Source organism: Tripterygium wilfordii, chromosome 1, assembly GCF_013401445.1.
Source record: "Tripterygium wilfordii isolate XIE 37 chromosome 1, ASM1340144v1, whole genome shotgun sequence".
Lineage (NCBI taxonomy): Eukaryota > Viridiplantae > Streptophyta > Magnoliopsida > Celastrales > Celastraceae > Tripterygium > Tripterygium wilfordii.
The window spans coordinates 5,525,989-5,548,706 of NC_052232.1; the positions used below are offsets into that span (position 1 = coordinate 5,525,989).

The following is a 22,718-nucleotide window of genomic DNA, read 5'->3' on the forward strand; positions in this document are numbered from 1 at the left end:
TCTTCTTCTTCTTCCTCTCGTCTTCTTCCTCCTTCTTCCTTGCTCCACCATATATGAAGTTCACTTTCCGGCCACCGTTTTCAATGAACCAACTATCGAAATGAAGCTCTAGGTCAGCTCGATCAAAGCCCAGCCATCACCGATAATCGATTATCGCTTGAGTCGTCGAAAAAGCTTCATGAAATCACATTTACCATTTGAAAACGAGCTAGATCCATCCAATATGGCCAATGTCGGCGACTATCAACGCCCCCAATCAACTCCATGTACCAAGGCGCATCACCTATGAGGTTTTATTGCCTTTTCGAACTCTTTTTTCCTTCTTCTGAAATTATATATGAATCTGCAGATATTATATCTGTTTCAGATCTGTTCTGATATGTTACCTGTTTCGAAACTTCAAAAAAATAACATTTCATTAAAGACAGATAACATTTTAACAAGACAGATAACATTTTGCAAGACATATAACATTATGACAGATATCAAATTAATCGAAACAGATAACATATCACATGCAGTCTGTAGATCCCAAAAAACCACGAAAATCACTACAGAAAATCACGAAAATAATGATGTGATGATAAATCGAAGGAAAACAATAAGATCTAAAGGTCTCGTGGTGAGTATGAGTAGATCTAGGTCGAATACAATAAAAATTGAGATGAAAAATCACTAAAAAATGTCATAGAACTCTCGAATAAGTCATGAGGGGCGGAGAAGAAGCTTCTGGTGGCGGAGACGAAGTTTTCGACAGAGGTCAGAGATGAATCATGTGTAGGAGGCATGTGTCATGTTTGAGGATGAAGATGAGGACATTTTAGACAATAAAACCATATATTTTAACCTTTTGTCTTTTTTGGAATATTAATTCAAACCAATAGACTCTATGCAATAAGATTTTTAAAAATGTCATTTTCGGAACAAAACTCTTCAATAAGAGATTAATCTTTAATTTTCCCATATATATATATAAACATGTATAGCGGGGCGTGACGGGTTGAGAGTCATACCAATTCCCATTCCACCCCATAACGGATTAAGAATTTTTACCCCGTTCCCGTCCCGCACAAACCTCGGGTAGGGGATAAATTGCCACCCTTCATTGCAAGTTACGAATTACCATAACCCATTTTGGGTACCATTGGAGATACCCATAGGGATTTAACTTCAACATTAACGTCTGAAAGGGCGGGAGGGGACATGGTAGAAAAATATGGAGAGCTCACAAGGACCAATCAGCCAACAATAATCGATTCGGTGGCTCTGTGGCGGGAGAGATTAACGGTGTAAGAATGCTAGCCGGAAGAGAGAGCTTGGTCAGATTGGTTGGTAAACGCAGGCGATTCCTCCCTAATGGTCACTCTCTATCTACCCTAGTCCAGGTTCTTAATATCGTTCTTCTCTTCCGTCGCCAATGAATCTATAAATCTCCATTTGTTATTTTTTCCCCAATTTTCTACGCAAAAATTTGAACAATCAGGATGTTCTCTAGGTTGTATTTTCCAGAGAAGTCAAACCAGGAATAATTTAATTTAAATCATGAAATGAAAAATTAATGCCTTGAATTTATACTTTTCAGAGTAATGATGGAGAGGTTGTATCCGTAGAGACTGTGGAAGGATTATCAGAAAATAGTACTAAAGTGGAAGATGAAGATAGTGCGGTTGAGATGGTCACTTCTGATTGGGTCATTTGTCCTGTTTGCGGTAACAGAGTTAGAGGAGAAGCCTACAACGTCAACTGTCATTTGGGTACGCATTTCAGTATATTCTTATTTATTTTGCTTCATAAAGTGATGAGAGTTAAGTATAAGAATGATGAGAGTTAAGTATATTCTTATTTAGTTTACTGTTTTTGATGCTTGTTTGTGAGGCTTGTTTTAATGATGATAAGTTAAGTAGGATTTAGGCTGGCATTGTCAGTATAAATGAAGGCAATGGCATAAAGAATAACTAAAATACTAGATAGGTACGATGACCAAGACCTCAATTTTGATGACTAAATCAATCTATTTTCTCTGATAGTCCTTGAAAATTAAAATGATGATGAATTTCTACTTAACATGTCTCAGCTGAGGAAGATGAAAAAATATCTTGGATATTGTGTCACGGTGATTATCTTTTTAACTTGTGGAAAATTGGATATGATATCCTTTCATTGGCCTAATATAGAACAGAGTTATATTTTTTAAAGGTTTTGAGGGGTTCAATGAGATTAAGGTTTCTATCTTAAAGATTGGCTTTTGCATTGCTTGTGGGTTGTGTTTTCCCTTTCTCTTACTTCAAAAACAATTCTTCAACTTCTTGATGATAATTATTAGCTTTAATGTTTGGCCTCTGTAGGATTGTCATGTATTCAATTATATCCATTTAGAGAATATTTTTGGGTTGAACTTATGCCAAGTCCCTTTTCATTGATTATGACACATTGATCGTTGGATTTTATATTTCATTGAGGGACTTCTTGCTGGGAACCAAATACCAGCATTGGGAAAATAATTGTCCTGTCCTATATTCATCAATTGTTTTTTGAATTGCACAATGTCGTATTTTACCTTAAGCCTAATAGTGTAATATCTTTGTTCATTTTTTGGACCTTACCTTCCAGATTCATGCCTATCTAGAGGGACCAAGCGGAAATTGACTCAGCGCACTCTTCTTCAGATGAAATTTTGCTCTGGATCTGTAGCTCATACAAGTTTCTGTGAATCAGAACAGTTGGAAACCAATGTGGATTTGATGGGTCTTGATAACAACGAAGGAAAAACTGCTTTATCTGGATTTATCTTCTCTAGTACCATCGAAGGAAACTATAGTAATTGCGTCGTCATACCATCAAATCCAGAGTCCTCTATGGAAACTTGCATGGATGGTTCAACTGTGAACGGAATCAATAGTGATGGGGTTGACAACAAGGTTGAAGCTTCGCTGGCCATAAATAATGAGGTGCCTAATTGTGACATGGCTGTTTCTGTGAACAACTTATCCGGGCTGGTAATTGAAACTTTTATAGTTGGCCGTCGGTTTAGTGATGAAAAGGAGATAAATCTTGGGGCAGCCATCTCTCTTTTAAGAGACCCTAAGAATGTTAAGGATCCCAATGCTATCAAGGTACATAAAAGTTATGATCTTATTTTGGTTGGAATCTTAATTTATTTTCTGATTCATTTTAAGTACCTACATGTCCCTTTTGAGCCAGGTTATTTCTGCAGATGCTGGATGCTCTAAAGTTCTTGGTTTTCTGCCTCGAGATTTAGCTCAGCATTTGTCTCCTTTGATTGATAAGTACTCCCTGATATTTGAGGTAATAGGGTTATGAAGCTGAAATTTTAGTATTCAGCAGGATTTACATTTCTTGTCTTATGCCATGCATGTCTAGGCATTAATTGTTCAGTTATTAGTTCCAATGGAAAGAAACTCACAAATAAGTTAAAAAATATACTTTTCTCAGGCAACATTAAATGCAGTGAAGGTTTGGTGTGGGTGGGGTGTGTTGCGGGTTGATAGTCCCTTTCTTTCAGTTTATCTTTTTCCAATTTTATTTAGTTCCTCTTGGACATTATTGCCTTAGCGTAATATGTGTCTCTCTGCTCTCAGCAGATAAGTGAGACAGTATGTTGATCTGTGATCTAATTGGTCTTATATTGTAGTCCTACGAAGTGCGAAGTTAAAGAAACTTGAAAAACAAATCTCAATGAATTTGTTGCATACATATCGTCTTCAATGCTAATATTACATATGATTATCCACCCTTTCTTTTTTATTATTTTCATGTTTTCTTGTTGTGGAGGCTAAGTTGATCATGTCTATGATTTTTTCTGTCATTTTGATACTTTTTATCTGCAAAAGAACATGACGCTTGTCCGGTAACAAACTGATGTTAAGAAGTGGAGATCTGCAAATAATTATTTGTGTGTCCAGTGTCCTCATGAGCCATGATTTTCTAGTGAATATATCTGTAGATATTCTTACTGCTGTGGTTCTTCATTTATATGATTGGATGATGTGTCACGTGATCAACTAAATATGCCTCCTTCGAGGTTTTTGAAACTTTGGGGCCTTTGCTTGACCTTTCCATTCTGCTGTCTGTGCTCATCCTTTGGACATTGCAATGACTTACACTTCCAGTTGAACTTTATAATTTTATTCTGAACTAGACTTATGTTCAGATCATCATTCCTTTTGTTATTTCTGAATCAAAATGCACATGCTTGCAGGGGTCTGTAACTTCTATTCCAAAGCATTCTTTAAATGTTGTTCCCATCCAGATCGTTTGTTGCAATATGAATTTGCAAAGTTCTATGGAGTCTGGTGACATTGAGGTTTTCACATTTTTGTGGAAAAATGTTCTTACTGTAGCTACCTCTGCAAAAATTCATCCTCCTGATGTGACAAAATATCAGCAGAACTTTTGTTTGTTATTGCAAGAGGTGTTGAGGAGTAACCCTCACCTTTTTACTGATGATGAGAAAGAATACATGGGTATTAACTCCAAGATAGGGTGTCATTTTTTAATCTATATTTTAAATCTTTCTGAATGGATGTAATAATGCTTAGTGTTATCTGCTGACAGAATCTTTCACTTCACTCCCAGTTGACAGTCAGAGGCTCTTTGTTCGGCTCTATATGAGGAAAGGTTTGTAATTAGTCATTGTAATTTCCTATTTGGTTCTAACTTTGCATGTAAAGGTGGTTTCCTACATTGATAAATTTAGTTTTTCTGACTTTCAGTTTCACAATGGAAAATAACCAGAGCTATGAGGTTTCTTTTACTTGTGTAAAGTAAAGCATTGTGGAGCTGCTATAATGGCTGCCAGATATTTACCATAGTCATGGATAAGACATGCTGCAGCCTTATTTGCCATTTGATAATAGCCTGTATGCCTATGTTGCTAAGGTGGCTGCGATGTTCTGAATAATTATTTCTGGCTCCATATTAGTTTATAAGAGAATGCATATTTGGGAATTGTGAATTTGATAGATGAACGAGAAGTTAATAGGTGGCACATATGACTTGGAAAAAAAAAAAAGAAAAGGGAAAAATGTGGATTGAAGCGATTAGAATTTAGAATGATGTATGATTATAGATGAGGACTATTTGCACCCCCTACTTAACTAAGTACATCCCATTTTAAATAAACCCCAGTAAAAAATATAACATTTATTAGTACACCCCAATTTCAATTTTTTTCAATTTTACAGTCTGCACCCCATAATTTCAGCCGTTGATCTCATCAACGGCGGAGATTAAAGAAAATAAAAAAATAAAAAAACTAAATAAAACTAAATCCAATACCCTAATTTACCCAGTAGCTCTTGGAGTGATTTCCTTGCCTTTCAAAGCAAAATTCTTCTTTCCTTGGACTATCTACTCTTTGACTGATTCACTTTGTTCAGTTACTGAGATGTGAGTGGCTTTTAATGTGAGTGGCTTTTGTTCAACCTCCCGTATAGATCTCACACTCATACTGAAAGAGTAAAGTGGAGCAGAGACGAAAGAGTAAAGTGCAACAAAGACGAAGGAAGAGAGAAGGAGATAGGTTGAGCTATGACGCTGTCGTTGCTCACACCAACCTGTCGAAGGCCTGTCTTCATGTAAGGGAAGGAGGAGAAGGAGAAGGAGAAGGAGGGGAGGAGAAGGAGTGATGGGTCTGGTGTTGCAAGGGAAGATGAAGAGGGAAGGGAAGAAGGAGAAAGAAGGGATGGAGGTAGGGTCAGCTGGGGTGTTATTAGATTGAGTTTTTTTGTGATTTTGGGGTGTTCTTAGTTAACTCTGGGGTGCAAATAGTCCTCATCATGATTATATCTCAAATAATGTTATGAAAAGTGGATAATATTGCATCAAATTCAATCAAGAGACAGGATTGTCATGCTATCTGCTACTAGCTAGTGGCCAAGGCTTCTGGATATGAGTTGCAGGCTTCCATTTGAGTGTTGCTAAGTATTCATGTGTAACAATGGACATTTGCACTCTCCTTCGCTTTTGAAACAAATAATGCATTGTGGCTATAGTTATATATCTGGTTAACTTTATGATTATGTGTATGCTGCATCAAGCTCGGTTTGCCAAGCTGCAGATGGCTTATTTAATCGGCTGCATTTTCTTTGCAGTGTTTTAACATTTATTGAGAAAAATTTAGTGTTGCTCCTATATGTGACATATGCAAATTCTTAGAATGGATCTCTGTCGCCCTTTCATTTGGATTATACGAATTAAAAAGTTACAATTTCAGCAAACCTGTTGAATGATTCAATTTGCATAACATAAATCATGTATACATCTTTGTTTCTCAATTTCCATTTCCTAATAAAATGTAAAGTTTTTTGAGCAACATAAACTATTCTTTGCTTCGTCTTTCTTTATTCTTCCCTTTTCTCCCTTAATCTGCTAAAGTAACTGAAAATTTTGCTGAGGAACTTGAGCTTAGTGTATCTTCATTTTTTTTTTCTATCTTCTTCAATTATTACTTCAAAACGGTGTGATTTTATAACTTAATGTCAGGGCCATGGTTCCGAATGTCAAATATTTTATACCGAGAAGTTTTAAATTCTCAAGAAGCAGTCAAGGCGCTTTGTGGTAATTCAACAAAAAAATTATTTGCTCCCTACTGAGTTATGACAAATATCCATTTTATCTCAATTTTAAGTTTGTTTCTTTTGGAATTTGCAGCAGCCGGTTACTTACGTCGCTTTGAAGACTCATATGGCATGCATGACAATGAAATGAAGGAGATTTTAGATTTAGTCACTTTGTCAGAGCTACGTGAAATTATGTGCATGCTTAAAAAGGTTTGTATATATCAGTAGTTTAATTCGTATTGCATTATTTGAATACCTTTCTTAATGAGAGGAATATGATAGATTTATATTGAGTTAAATAAGTTGTGCATTTGTGACATTCCATGTAGGTTTTGAGGAAGTGGGATTATCCGTAGACAATATGCCTAAGACAACGGTTTTGTTTAGCATGTTATTGTTTAATTTTTTTTCGCCTATGATCTTGGCCACGAGTAAGCAGCCTCTTAAGTAGTGTGACATGATGGGCTTAGGAGATGTCAACTTTTTATCCGTTGTTCTATATCCTTTCTTTTTCTTTTTCTGCTATGTAGCTTTTCAAAACAAGTGCAGTTTTTTCAGTACTGATGAAGGTGTGTAATGCCTGGTCAGTAGCCAGGACGAGATTATCAATGCGTGTATGCAAATCTTAAAATAACTGAAATTTTGTAGCCTAACTTGATGCAGTTCTGCTTAGACTTTGTAAAATTTGCTCTTTGTATCATCTGCTCTTCTAGATTTATCAATTTTTTTTCTTCTCCTGGACACCCTTATTTCCCCTTTTAATAATTTATATCTATAAGGTTTGTGTTCTTTTGTCACCTTGTTTTGTGCATCGACAGATTATCTGATCTTTTCCCTGATGTATAATTGTGCAGAAACTTAAACATTGATTGCTTCTCTTGCCCTTATGTAAACAGTTGGTTATGAATGGAGGATCTTATTTTATTCTCTTCAGATGGTTCACTTCACTATCTTTATTTTCAAATCTCCAATTTCTTCCTCTTCAAATGGCCCAGAATGCTCAATGATTGTTGCCAACCATACTCTCCTATCGGTCTTTATTGGATGTCGTATTGCCATCAATAGGCATGTTTTAACATGTTATAAGGCATCACCTAAGGCACAACTGCGATGGTAAAACAGATTTGCCAAAGTTCTTTGGTAACAGGTGCAACATATAAACAAGTGATTACTATCCCCCGTCTCTCTTTTCGCAAATAGCATCTGCTGACTAAGAATATACTAGCTCAACTATAGAATGGATTCCCAAGCTGCTATCCAGTCTTACGTTGTCCTGTTATGTTATGGAGTATTTTGGATGGATCCTTCTAAATTTTGTTGTGTCCATAGTTTATGCTCCGAAAGTGAGTTGGCTTCTGGTGACTACACAGAAAGAGATATTCTGTGTAGACAGGTACGAGCCAAACATTTTATCTATTCTTGGTAGTGAAATTTAGAAGTTATAACTTATAAGTAAATATCGATGAACAATTAGCAAGTCTTATTCTATAGGAACCTTTTTTGGCTCCAGACAGGTCACATAGAACCTTTTTTGGCTCCAGATAGGTCACACAGAACTTTTTATGGCAGTTCAAAGCTATAATTCTATGTTCTGTGCGACTTCATTTTTTTCTATTTCAATATCTTTTCTAGTGATATAGAGGTTTTGATGGAGGTGGATTGATTGTATTAATCCTTCATTATTCTTTTTTGTGTGTTAAGATTAGTTATTTTGCCATTCAATTCAATAAGTTAACTTGTTGGGTTGGGGCATTTCACATCTTTTATATATATTCTAATACTCCCCCTCACATGTGGGCTGGACAATCCAACACGTGCACAACAAACAAGGCACAACACTAGGGATACTTTCACACAAGGCCCACACTTGGGGAACAACAACTGGGGATTTCAATTGCAGGAGTTAAGGTTTGAACTCAAGACCACCTACTCCAATACCGTGTTAAGAACTTTAGATGAGTTATTTTTCCATTCTACCCAATAAGTTAACTTGTTGGGTTAGGGCATTTCCCATCTTTTTTAGATATATATATATATTCTACGTTGTGTTTATATTTTGAAAAATGGTACTTTAGAATACCTTAATTTAATTAAATAGTCATCATCATCACCAGCAGCCCTCAAACCTATGACCTCTACACTAGGAAGCACGGACGTTCCTAGAATGGTCACGTCATGTACCAGTGTCGAACACCAACACGGCTCGGACACGTGTCGGGGACATGTGTTTGGACCGTGTCCTGTTTTTTCTCCTCTTTTTTGTGAAGGACATGGTATAGACACATTTTCTAATTGAACCCCAAAACAGAATTCGATGATGTTCATGTGAAACAAATCTAATATTCCAGTAAGGCATGGGAGCGGGAGAACAAAAGTGCCAAAGCTGTGTCCTTGGGGGAAGTGGGTTCCATCACCGATGAACTTATTCTAAATCAATACAGATGTCGCTGTTAGGAGTGATTTCTCAGGTATCGCAGCCATGTGTCAAAGTGTTGATGGACAAATCCACTTTGCATGCTCGATCAAGCATAAGCGTACATGCAACCATGGGAGAAACTCTAGCAATTCAGAAAGCAGTTCTGGAGGGGAAGAAGTGAGGCTTGTGGAGTTGAAGAAGCGAGGCTTGAAAAAGCTGCTGGAAGGTTGGGATAATGAACTGTTGTTGACAGAAGGCAGAGGTCTCTTGGATAATGAATTGTGGGCTTTAGGAAATTTGGGATGTCATTTGGGATGGGCTTAAGTTCTTTCAATCAGGCTTATTATATGACTACATAGTAGAAAGGAGGGTAATATGACTACATATTGTGTTTGGATTTACAGTAGACAAATATTTATTTATATTAATTATCATATATATTTATGTATGTGTGTCCTTGTCGTGTCCGTGTCCTATAAATTTTGAAATTCTCGTGTTGGAGTGTCCACGTCGTGTCGCGTCCCGTGTAGGTGTCGGTGCTTCCTAGCCCCTACACCAAAACAATGATAGGGGGTATCTTGTAAATTTTCTGGTTAGCTGAAACAGGTTCTAGTTTCAGTTCATAGTCTCTAAATCTTGTGTGGTTTTGGGTCTCTCTGTGTCAGTGCAATCAAGAAGTCAAGGATTTTCAATTGTTTAGTTTTACAACTTACTAGTTATCCTGTTAGAATAAGGAGTCTATAAGAAAGTTCAACTGTTCAAGTAATCATGGTACCCCTAGCATAGTAAATTGTAAAAATTTGGTCTGAATCCCTATTTCAGAATCATCAATAGAGTATCCAGGCCTTTATATCCAAGTCCAGCTTCATTACAGAAGTGAAAGTGTAATGCCAAAAATGGTTTGACTTGAATAGCAATAAGATAGGTAATATGCATATTAAGATCTAAAATATTATCTAGGATGCTTGATCCACACCATAATCTTGTTCATGCAATGTGTAACTCTGGCCTGATTTTGCTTCAGGCATGAATTTTAATTCAACTAGGCTTTTTAGATATAGCATTTGTTCTATCTTTAGAAAGAGCTAGACTTTGAGTTAGGCAAAGTACTGAAAATCTTTGTCTATAGTGAAATTACTTAAACAAGGTATGCACTCTTTTTCATTTTAAGATTTTATACCCATAGCATTTGTAAGTGTACTTGTTCTACGGATATCGAATTAAGTATTAGAGACAACACATTTGTCAATCTAAGACCACATAATAGGGAGGCAAATGTAGTTGAAGTTGTTTGTGTATGTATTTTCTGGTATTCCTTTTTCCTTTGTAACTGGGTTTATTTCTTGGGAACCACATAATTTCAGTTCTGGTGGTAGTTACAAAGTATAACTTGCCTTTATTGGTACTGAAAGGCTTTTAATGGGTTATTTCACCAATGCTTGACCGGTTGACCCCATCATGCCCTGCAAGGTGTTGGAATAGCTAACATCCTGCCTTAAGTGAATTTGGCTACAAATCCTATTACTTTCAAGTATGGATGACATTCCTGGCGTCCCTTCTTTAAATTCTATTTTTCCTTTATGTTTCAGAGTGGGCATGGGGGGACATACATGACATGGTTTATTTATTGCAGAAATGGTTTATACTGGTGCATGTGTACATACAAGTATTCTGTCGTAGTTCCATATATTATGTTCCTTTTTTGGGCTCAGTTTCCTAAATTCTTACAAATTTCTATGCTATTATTGGGGTATCAGAATTGCAAGCATGGTACAAGAAAGCAAGACCTTATTGCGTCCCTTGTTTCTTTATACAAAGATGGGCTATGGTAAGAATCAATGGCTTGCTTCAGAGAATTTAAATTACTTTTCTGATTTAGTGAATATATTGCTAAATTATGTGTTGCCTGTTATTGGCCTCTCATGTGCAGCCTTTTGCTGCCCAATTTAATTCTGGACCGTACAGGAACTTGTATCAAGATATCTTCGAAAGTAGAATCTCTTCTCTGGCGCGCTGAGGTATTTTCTTAGCTTCTACCTCCTCATGCATATAGGGCACTCTTCTAGATTTTGTTTACCTTTGAAAATTTTCAATTGGTTGTCCATGCAGAGGCTTTTCTTCCTAAATTCAGAGCAGGATTTGTCGGCATTTCTTTTAGTTGATATGGGCGTAGTTAAATATCCTACATACAGGTGTATAATATCGGAACCAATTTTTACAGATCGAGAGGATCTGCTAGCTTATGAAGAGGTGAGCTTCTTTCTACATTGAAGTACTTGTAACTTGTAAGTGATTAAATAAAATATTGATTCAATATTATTCGATTTATAACGTAGTACAAAGAGAGCGCTTGTGTAGGGGAATAGAGCCAAAGTCAAACCTAGAGACTAAGGAGACCTATAAATAAAGGAAACATAGTCATATCCTCAGTCAACATAAACTAGGAAATCTAAATCAACATAAACTAGGCAACCAAATCATAATAATATATTCTAACATCCTCACGCAAACTCAATATGGTAGCACAATATTGAGTTTGCAAATGAAGATCTTGTACTTCAGTCAATGGCCATCCGCCATCAAGCAAACTTCAAATCAAATTTAAATCCAAATCATGGTGTAAAGTCCAACCTTAGGCCCCCGCCTAAAGGATGGACAAACCCTCTCCAAAACCTAACTTCGACACAAATCGAGACCAACAATCTCGCATCCAACCTTCAATTCAACCCAGCTTGCGACCATCAATCTGGATCCTTGTTTTATCGTGACAATCAATCACCAGAAGCCAACTCATACCGTGTATAGAACTCCACCAATAGTAACCAACCAATAATTCTTTTTAACACCATCAATCAATTCACCAAGAAATAACCACCCAAGCAAAGAGCACCTCAACACTGTGCACGCATATTCATATTTGCCGACCATGCCCTAAATTCCATGCACCAGTGATACCAAAATTTTAATAAGAAAGTTAGCCACTAATGATGACTTAAATAGGCCACCAATTTGAATTCAACATTAGATGGGTAAAGGGACTGGGGTTCCCCGTACTCGTTAAAAAAATCTTACCCATCCACGCTAAAATACTTGTTGGATTTTTTATTTTCACTCCATCCCTATATCCGTCGGTATGGGGCAACGACCATCGGTATGGGGAATTCTTGCCCCTTTATTCGTCCCACCAACTATAACAGTAGTAAGTGTAAAACTAAATGAATTAAAAAGAAAACTTGAATGTATGAATCAAACTAATGAAGCAAGGACACTCCTACTGGCATCCAATGCAAGTGTCGGACACTCGTTGGACACAACACTTGCCCGACATGGCGACACGTGTCGGACACTTTAGTATTAATATCTTATCTTTATCAACAACTCTTCTGACCATAAATATCCTGTGTGTTGGTAACATATACTATATATTTGTGTCACTATGTTAAGAACAATGCCATGTGTGCGCCCATACACACACCCAACTGGCCCTTACATTTCTTAACCAACCACACGAGCCCAACCACTACCCATATATGGGTGGTTGTAACTAATAAGCCCAATAAGCCACTACCTAGAAAACTTGTTGGCTGATTGAGGAAGACATTTGCCCTCCTTATCAATAGATCACCAGGTCCCTTATCGCGCACTAGAAAACTCACCAGAAAGTCCGACTAAGAAGAAGTCCACATCTGATCGGGAATATGCTTGGATTAAGTTAGAGTTACCTCTGTTTTCTGTGGATGATCTGATAGGGTGGCTTTTCCTGGTAGAGCGTTATTTCACGGTGAAAATGTTTTGGAGGTGGAAAAAATCTCTGCGGCGGTGGTTTGTTTAGAGGGCAAGGCCTTTAGTTGGTATCAATGGACTGAGACACACTCTCCTATCTCGTTATGGCAGGAGCTCAAATCGGAACTATTGCGGCGTTTTCGCAATTCACAGGAGGGTTCCACCCATGAAGGTTTGGTCGCTCTCCGTCATTGCAACACCTTCGCCGATTATAGAGAACGGTTTGAACATATTTTTGCACCCCTGGAGGAAATGTTATTTGGTACTTTTTTTAATGGGCTTCCTGAAGAAATTAAGGCAGAAGAAAGGAATTAAGGCATAAATTAGGCTAAATCCACCAACTACTCTAGTGGGCCTCATGGAACTGGCCCATAGAATTGAAGAGCGTAACGTGATAGTGAACCGTGCGCGACCACAACTCGATTTATCTTCGTTTACATCACCTTCATCTGGGATTAGCAGAGGAGGGCTGTCTTCGAATAACTTGGGGAGACCACCGGATTCTTCTCATTCCACAACATCGATTAAAAATGACCCAGTCAAAGAGAAATCTAACCCAATACAGGAAGCTCGCACCACAAGAGTGAAGCGAGACTCATTTCGTCGCTTGTCAGAAATGGAGATTCTACACCGATGTGAGAAGGGGTTATGCTTCCACTGTGAAGAGAAATACCACCAAGGCCACAAGTGTAAAAATCGAACACTGCAGATCCTGATTGTTGCAGATGATGAGGGTGAAGGAAATACCCCTATTGTTATGGAGGAAGAAAACTGACAACAGTCCCCAACTAACAATAGTGAAGCTGATTCTCCTTTGGAACTGTCTATGAATTCTATCCTCGGGTTCTCGGTAAGTAAGAGCACTTTGAAGGTTAGGGGAATGATGGAAGGCAGGGAGATAATTGTTATGTTGGATAGTGGAGCCTCACACAACTTCATATCTCCTGAGGTTGTGAAATTATTGAACATCCCTGTGACTAGTACTAGGAGTCTAGGAATTTTGAGGTGTAGGTAGGGAATGGAGTGTGGGTAAAAGGGGCTGGAATTTGCAGCGGAGTTTCTTTGGAGGTGCCAAGGCCTAATTATTATAGAAAAATTTCATGTGTTTGATTTAGGGAGTGCAGATGTCGTGTTGGGCATTGCGTGGTTGACCAAGTTAGGAGACATTTATTCAAACTATCAGAAGCTAATAATGCAGTTTATTTGCAGTGGGAAAAGGCGAGCTGGCAAGGGGATCCCTGGCTATCCAAAACCATTCTCTCTTAAAACTATGTTGAAGCCTCTACAAAATGGGGGATGTGGGCTTTATGGTGGAGTTTGGAGAATGTAGGGTGATTGAACCGCAAACTCAACAGTCAGTGTGTAAGGTGCTCTCAATGGAGGAATCTCGTATTTTGCAGGGGTTATTACAAGAATTGAGTTCAGTTTTTACTCCTAATGGTAGGCTACCATTGTCTATGACACATTATCATGCAATTAGGTTGAAGGAAGGGGCCTCTCCACCCAATATCAGGCCGTATTGTTACCCGCATTATCAGAAAATTGAAATTGAGAAATTGGTCAGGGAAATGCTAGCAGCAGGCATTATTAAACCTTGCATCAGTCGTTATTCCAGCCTGGTTTTGCTAGTGAAGAAGAAGGATGGAGGGTGGCGAATGTGTGTGGATTATAGAGCCCTCAACAAGCTTACGATTCTTGATAAATTTCTTATTCCAATCATAGATGAGTTGCCGGACGAATTGCATGGAGTTTAATTTTCTCTAAACTCGATTTAAAATCGGGTTACCACCAAATCCGCATGAGAGCTAAGGATATTGAGAAGACGGCCTTCCACACACATAAGGGGCATTAAGAATTCCTCGTCATGCGCTTTGGTTTGACAAATTCCCCTTCAACATTTCAATCTTTGATGAATGAAATTTTCAGACCATATCTACGCACTTTTATTTTAGTGTTTTTTGATGACATTCTCGTGTTCAGCAGGGACTTTACTTCTCATGAGCTCCATTTACATACTACCTTTGGCATTTTACAATAACAAGATTTGGTGGCCAACATGAAGAAATGCATTTTTGCCCAACCTAGTGTTGAATACTTGGGCCATATTATTTCGACCAAGGGAGTTGAAGCTGATCCCTCTAAACTCTAGAGTATGTTACAATGGCCAATATCTAAAAACATCAAGGCGTGAGAGGTTTATTGGGTCTCACGGGGTATTATCAGCGCTTTGTTAAGGATTATGGCAAGTTGGCAGCCCCATTAACTGGTTTACTCAAGGCCAATGCTTTTAAGTGGAGTGAAGTTGCTCAGATGTCTTTTGAAGCATTAAAGACTGCTATGACTTGTGTGCCTATGATGGCGCTATCAGATTTTATAAAACCTTTTGTGATAGATACAGATGCGTTGGGAAGTGGGGTGGGGGCTGTATTGATGCAGGAAGGTCATCCGATTGCATATTTCAGCCAAGTTTTATCACCACGAGCTCAAGCAAAGTCAGTTTATGAGAGAGAATTAATGACCATTGTTTTTGCAACTCAAAAGTGGCGACATTATTTATTGGGTAGAAAGTTCATTGTTCGATTTGACCAGCACTGCCTCAAGTTTCTTATGGATCAGAGATTGATGCACGAGGGCCAGCAAAAATGGATTATGAAGCTTCTTGGGTTTGATTTTGAGATTTGTTATCGCCCGGGATTGGAGAATAAAGCTGCGGATGTATTGTCCCACAGAGGTGAGTTGTTGGAGGTGGACAATCGTGAGAGTTCTACAAGTTCTAAACTTCAGTTGGCTACCCTGTCTATTGTATTATGGGATGATTTGAAGGAATTGCAAGAAGAAATCTTATTCGATACGGTGCTCAAGGAGATTGTCCAGTCTTTTCTCATTGCTCCTACTAGCAAACCACCCATTGTATGCGCGGGGGATGTTTATTCCATCAAGGGAGAATAGTTTTGCCCAAGAATTCACCTCGTATTGCGGCTCTTATACACGAATTTCATGCTACTCCCCAAGGAGGGCATTTCGGCTATTTCCGCACTCTAAAACCCATTTCGCAGGTATTGATCTGGGTAGGCATGCGTAAGGATGTCAAGCTATTTGTCGCACAATGTGATGTTTGTCAACGACACAAATATTCGACGTTAAGTCCTCAAGGATTGCTGCAGCCTTTACCCATTCCAACATCTTCTTGGGAGGATTTGACAATGGATTTCATTGGAGGTTTACCTAGAGTGAAGGGTATTGATACGGTGCTTGTGCTGGTAGATTGTCTCACTAAGTATGCCCATTTCCTCTTGTTGTGGCATCCTTATTCTGCTAAAGATGTAGCGGCTTTATTTATTAAGGAAGTCGTCCGCTTGCATGGTTTTCCACAATCAATTATTTCGGACAGGGATAAGGTCTTCTTGAGCAATTTTTGGGCAGCCCTGTTCAAGCAAGCAGGGACAACTCTGAAGATGTCAACAGCCTATCACCCACAAACTGATGGGCAGTCCAAAGTTGTTAATCGATGTCTAGAAGAGTATTTGAGGCGTTTTTCTAGCCATCATCCATGCCAATGGCATAACTGGATTTCTTGGGCTGAATTCTGGTATAACTCCACCTTTCATATTTCTGCAAATATGACTCCTTTCCAAGCCCTTTATGGGCGACCCGCACCTACATTATTAAAATTTTATGGGGATCTTTCGGTAGTGGAAGAGGTGAATGTGTTAATGAAGGACCGTAATATCATGTTGGAGCAGCTTAAGGAGCACTTAGTTGTGGCTCAAAATCGTATGAAGCAATATGCTGACAAGAAGCGCAGGAATGTGGTATTCAAACCAGGTGATAGTGTGTATTTGAAACTACAGCCTTACAAATTCAAATCTTCAGCAAGACACCCCTTTCAGAAGTTGCGCCCTCGCTATTATGGTCCGTATTTGATTTTGGAGAAGATAGGAGAATTAGCTTATCGTCCGGAGCTCCCTTCGAATACGGCAATCCACCCAGTTTTTCATGTGTCCCAGCTCAAACAAGCTGTTTCACCATAGAGCATCAGTCAGCCTCTACCAGTAGCCTTGATTGAAGAATTAGAGCTGATAGCTATGCCTGAAGATATCCGTCAAATAAGGACTTTGGAGAATGGTAAAATAGAAGTGCTTGTCAAATGGTGTGACCTACCTAAATTTGAGAATTCATGGGAATTGGCTGAGGATATCAAGGACCAGTTTCCTTCTTTCAACCTTGAGGATAAGGTTAAACTTTTAGGGGGGAGTATTGATAAGGTTGTTATGAAATATTACAAGAGGAAAGGCAAGAAGAATCAAGGGGGGACAGGTGGATGGTCTTGATCTCTACACATGGGTCTCTTTTACTGGTGCAAGCATGTTGCTGTTTTGTGGCAGGGTTTATAGTAGTGGTAGGGTGGCTAGAATCAAACAAACTGGGTTTTGGTTATTTGTAAGGAGGTACTAGCTCCTCGAAAGCTAGGGTTCTTGTAATCATAGTTTCCTATTTCCAGTGCATATCAATATCACTATTTCTATCCTGGATTTGTGCTTCTTTCTTATTCCTTGAGTATTTTCTAGTATTGTTACTGGGTGTATTCTATCACACTACTTCCAACCTTGTACTGATGTACACATATATACTCGAGTGTATAAATTTAAATGAATTAAATTTAAATATATTCATTAAATATTTATTTGTCGTATCCCTGACGTGTTGTTTCCTTAGAATGTTGAGAATTGTCGTGTCGACGCATCCGAGCAATGTCATGGCCGACACCCATGTCCGTGTCTGTGCTTCCTAGATCAAACTAATATATATGTGACTGTGTGAGTAATATATCAAAGTAAAACTAATAAGTATTATAAATAATATATATAAGGGTACGTGGCAGGGTGGATTTCAACAAATCTGCACCTGTAGTTTTCCCCATAAAAATACACGTAGCTATTCCTCGACCCGTTAATTAACGGGGTGCACCCGTTTGATTCGGGACGGTTTATGCGAGTACCCGATGAATAGACTAAACCCTCGAGACAGAAAGAAAGAACAAGAGAAAACAAAAAAAAAAAATTGGTGCTGCCACTGCCCTCAATCACCAAGAGTGGTGGCTGCGCAACGAAAAAATATAAACCAATGATAAGGACCCTTGCTTCGATACCATGAAAAAATAAAATATTGATTCAATATTATTCGATATATAGCTTAGTACAAAGAGTGCCCTTATATAGGGGAATGAGCCAAAGTCAAACGTATATACTAAGGAAACTTAGAAATAAAGGAAACATAATCAGAACCTCAATCAACATAAACTAGGAGACCTAAATAAGCATATAAACTATATGATAATAATATATTATAACAGTACTGCTGACCTGTCTTTGCCTGAAATTTAATATATTCAATCACCATATATTACAGGCCATTGGAGTGGCACAGCTAATGGATCAATCTCTTGATGATAATGACAAGGAATCAGTGTTAAGATGTATGAAGATAGCTGACTCCCGTATGTGCGGCTCTAGTACTAACTCATTTCGGTCCACAGAATCTGAACCTCTGGTTATTTTTCTTTCATGCTTCTCAGCATCATGGGTATACTCCAAAGTGGTGCTGTTAGGAGTGTCCTTTCTTGAGCGTGAGCACAGGTGTGTAATATAGAATTATGTGTTTCCTTAGCTTTGCTGGGAGTCCTTTCTTATGTTCCCTCTTTTCTTCTGGGGTGAGGGCAATTTGAAGCTTGCCAAGTCATTAATCTCCGGTTTTAATTCATGTATACTGCCACTCTTTTCCCTCAACAACACTATTATCAAGGCAAAGTAAACCTACTAAAGTGTGTTTTGTACTTGTGAGCGCTCCTCTCTTTGGCTGCTTGTCTCAATCACTATGTTCTAAACATGTCTTTAATCAATATAGTTGTGTAGGATGTAATACAAATATGTCAGAAGTTGACTCTTGATAAGCAATGCAGTTAGTCTATCTTTTGGGTGCTTGCAGCCATTCAATGAATGAAATTGCCTTTGTTTCTTCTATTTTCTGCATATTTTGCGGCTTTCAGAGTTTCTTTTGTACTATGTTTCTATTTAGTTTTTTGAGTCTAACAATCTAGGCATGCAGCAGGGTTGCACAATTCATTCATATTTTTTCACTCTGTAAGTTCTGTCAGTTTCACTCCTTGCTGGGTGCTCTTGGTGTTTCTTGTTAAGTTCTTATTGAATTTCAGAACCACTCCAATTCGTATAATTGTATTGATCAATTATAATATCTCTATCTTCATTGAGATGACAATTAATAAGAGTAAAAATAGCATTTCAGGCCGTAGTTATGTCCACTGGATGCAGATGAAGCTTCTTCTGATGACGTTAAATGTGTATAATAAATAGCCACAACAATTTTGTGAATGTTATGCTTTTCATGGTCCAAACCATCTTCCAAAAGGTGTATTAGTGCACATGCATTATTGGAATGCTTGGTCTTTTTTCTTGTCCCTATATTTTGAGGCGGCCCATGATGTAATAATCAGAGCAGAAGCACTGCTCATTTATTAGTATGGTGTCACTGGCCCTGGTCTGCTGTGGATTGAACTCCTGTGACAGGATAAGACCCCTTTGTTGGTGAACCATGCAAGTAACATTTATGCCACATGCATTACACCAATGAAGGGGGAGCGACTATGTGTTGCATAGACTCATGTATAAGTGGATTTTTTTTTTGAGTGCATTGTGTGATTTGTTGATCTTGAACATAACTGACTGGTCTATTTTTTTGGCCAATACTAGAAAGTGTTATATTGAAATGGTAAAAGTAACTTTGGGATGGTGAATTTTTACGATTACTTGCAATTTGGTAGCATTTTTAACTGTATAGAGGATCTTACTTCTCATCCTCAGGTACAATGATGCAATAGTTCTCCTCAAGCGGCTGCTAATATGTTTCCCTCATGATGGGAGAAGAGGATACTGGAGAATGAGATTATCTATTGACTTGGAGCATATGGGTTGTCCAAATGAGAGCCTTTCTGTTGCTGAAGATGGACTAGTGGATCCATGGGTGCGTGCTGGTTCAAAAGTGGCACTCCAAAGGAGGGTTCTTCGGCTTGCAAAACCACCAAGGCGCTGGAAAGTTCCTAGTTTTTCCCAGTCTGTCAAAAGGGAGATAAGAGAGGTAATTTCTTATTTTGTTGTTCCAAGTATTTTATTGTTTCAATAGTTTTTCTTAATTAGTTCATAATCACACTCGACAAATTCCAGCTTTTGCAATTTTGACCCATTATTCCGTGGAACAAGATAGGTTCATATTCAAGGGAGACCATTGAATTGTGAAACTGGTATGAAGAGCAGATTCTATGGAGAGGATGGAGAGCAATGTGGGGTGGAGCAACTTGCTCTGCAATATTATGCTGGAGAAGGAGAGGGGTGGCAGGGTGTTCATACAGAGAGTGGCATTTGGTTGACAATATTTGGGCTTCTCATGTGGAACATTTTATTTTCTGATGCTCCAAATGTCTTCCGCACTAGATTTCAGGTATGGTTTAATGTTGATGTCATGAAGCTCTCATCTTTTTCCAAAATTTCTTTAGCAAAATAGTGTTGCATTGTTATACATATGTACCTAAACTGCAGAGAAGCGGTCTCACAAATAGCAAAGCTTCGACCTTTTCTCAGGGTTTCTGATGCAAAGTGGCGTGGCTTGGTAGTTTGATGGCATTCACATTCACACCTTGACGCACTTGAGCAAAAAAAAAAAAAAAAGGAACAAACATGTATATTGTTGTGCTCGCGCATATATCATTGCTATGATCTGATTACCTTTTTTTGTCTTCCATATTATACAAAATATTATCTTATCTATAACCTTTAGGGTTGTGGTTGATGCCATCTTGTTGTGTTAGTTTTTGTTTTCCTTATGGTGACTGTTGCATTAACTTGACTTTGATAAATCATTGTTATTTCCTTGTTAGCCCGTTTGTTGTAGTTGAGGTGGTAAAGAGACTGGCGGGTTATGTAACCTGGATAGAAGTTTAGGGAAAAGTTGATAAAGGGAGTCAAGGGTTGCATTACTCTTTGATTTTTGTTGTTGACATTGAAACGAGTGGTGTGCCATGAATGCAAGATGAAAAACGATTTATTCTTAGAAATTCATTCATCGTGGTTTTCCATTCATGTTGATTTTTGCTCACTATCATGTTGTTTCAGATTGTTGAGCAAATTAGGAGTCATACAGCGGTCATGGCTGTTGATCCTGACTTTTCAATTTTGTAGATATTGAATGATTTCCACCCTTTTGCATTGGCTTTGCAAAATTTCATAACCTGAGTTGAAGTTTCTGTGTTAACTCTTTCTGCCTTCACTATTAGACAGTAGATGAAGAATCTTACATTTTGTTTTGCAGACTGCTCCCTTGGATTTGGAAACTGATAGCTTTTACGAGGTGAGAAAAGACATTATAGAATCCCACTTACAGAAGATTCAAGATGGAATGGCCGAGGAAATCTTAATCACATCATGGGAATTGTATTTAGGAACCGCATGTAGGGGAGTCAACTGGGAGCGGAATTCTCTCTCTGAACTTCGTGCTGTTGTTACATGCTCTGGGGGCCCTTTTTTGGCCTCACTTTGTCGATATCTTGCTCAAGATTATAGAAGCTGGTCTAGTGGAATGCCAGATTTGGTTCTGTGGCGCTTCCATGGAGAATACATGGGTCAGATGAAACTTGTTGAAGTGAAAGGCCCTCGAGATCGTCTCTCTGAGCAGCAGAGAGCATGGCTATTGCTGTTAATGGAAATTGGATTCAATACAGAAATTTGTAAAGTAAGCCCTTTGCAGGTGTCAAGTTGAAGCCATATCCCGTCGGTAGAATGCGGAGATATGTCTACTGATGAGTCCCATTGATTGGCAGACAATTGGTCATGATTTGGCCTTCCATCAGTTCTTCCAGGCAATGCCACTGTAGTTAGTCATGATGTGCTCTTAAAGAGAGAATTTTTTTTCTGGAATCCATGGATGACCTCTCTGACGTTATTTTCATGAATCTGTTTAGCAATTCAGTAGCCACAGCAGTTAGTCAGCTAAGGAATCACTTAGACATCTATATTCCCCTCCAAATTGTTCCACACTTGCTCATATTTATTTAGAGACACAAATAAACTCACTTTTATTGATACAAATTCGAATACACACACAATTTATTGTTACACTTGCATTCACTTACAAATTCCATTTGCATTTGCTACCCAACAACACACTGTGTCTTTTTCTGTGTGCTTCACTCTGTTGCACTCATATTCACTGCACATTAAATACACGTGTTCGTCTACTCGTTTAATGATGTCTGATCTCGATATAGAAAAATCTATTATAGTCGGTTCCTAAAGGAAATCTAGAGAGAAGTGTCTAGAGAGAATCAATTAATCAAACCATGGTTTTTGTTGTGAATCTTTTGATTGTTCTAACTTTGTAGTTTTTATTTTTTATTTTTTTTAACTCCATCCTTCATTTCGTAAAAGCAAACATTACACATAATCTCATGTTGGCTTCCCTGAGAATCTATTTTTCTCCAAGCTCCAATAGCTATCTCCAAGGGAGAGATAGATCCCTAATTCCAAAAGATCCCTTCAAAATGATGTCTCAAGCCCTTTTATATCCCCTAAACCCTAGTGTCGTTTATTTTGCAAGTTTATGTCTGATGACACCGACACCATATGCAAGTAGCCAATTCGAATGTGACATGTGGCAAATGCAAACACATTGAAGACATTCATATTTGAAAGCCAACCAGAGTGTTACAAAGTCCAGAACAAAGCCAAGGATGATCTCGTCATCGAGAAGCTATTCTCGGATCAAGGTAATCATCTCAATTGAATAGAATTTTCATCTGAACATGGTGCCTAACATTATGATGATCATGCTGGCCTTAGTATCGAGAAAGAAATCATTTCATTATCGAGATG

At 38.2% G+C, this 22,718-nt stretch overlaps 1 protein-coding gene across 6 annotated transcripts; it reads left to right on the forward strand.

Annotated features, from left to right (window-relative positions):
- The first annotated feature begins 1,049 nt into the window (after positions 1–1,049).
- LOC120000142 (fanconi-associated nuclease 1 homolog) lies at positions 1,050–21,935 on the forward strand. Of its 6 annotated transcripts, none has more exons than XM_038848080.1 (16): positions 1,051–1,385; positions 1,583–1,754; positions 2,611–3,113; positions 3,202–3,306; positions 4,220–4,484; positions 4,576–4,638; positions 6,505–6,579; positions 6,673–6,791; positions 10,755–10,825; positions 10,928–11,015; positions 11,107–11,247; positions 18,190–18,416; positions 19,659–19,932; positions 20,059–20,292; positions 21,160–21,198; positions 21,290–21,620. In XM_038848080.1, the coding sequence occupies exons 1-16, from the start codon at positions 1,296–1,298 to the stop codon at positions 21,476–21,478; spliced, it is 2,655 nt and encodes an 884-aa protein (XP_038704008.1). In that variant the 5' UTR covers positions 1,051–1,295; the 3' UTR covers positions 21,479–21,620. The 6 variants fall into 6 exon arrangements, with proteins under 6 accessions (XP_038704018.1, XP_038704008.1, XP_038703990.1 ...); XM_038848071.1 differs by having other exon boundaries at positions 1,056–1,385; positions 18,190–18,256; positions 18,356–18,416; positions 21,160–21,935; XM_038848062.1 differs by having other exon boundaries at positions 1,055–1,359; positions 21,160–21,935.
- Positions 21,936–22,718: the final 783 nt, after the last annotated feature.

What these genes read in the sequence shown, in the direction of transcription:
- LOC120000142 (XM_038848046.1), top strand. Translation starts at nt 1,296, where the DNA reads ATGCTAGCCGGAAGAGAGAGCTTGGTCAGATTGGTTGGTAAACGCAGG. An exon ending in CAACGTCAACTGTCATTTGG is followed by an intron (nt 1,755 to 2,610) that starts GTACGCATTTCA and finishes CTTACCTTCCAG; the next exon opens with ATTCATGCCTATCTAGAGGG. An exon ending in TGATGAGAAAGAATACATGG is followed by an intron (nt 4,485 to 4,575) that starts GTATTAACTCCA and finishes ATCTGCTGACAG; the next exon opens with AATCTTTCACTTCACTCCCA.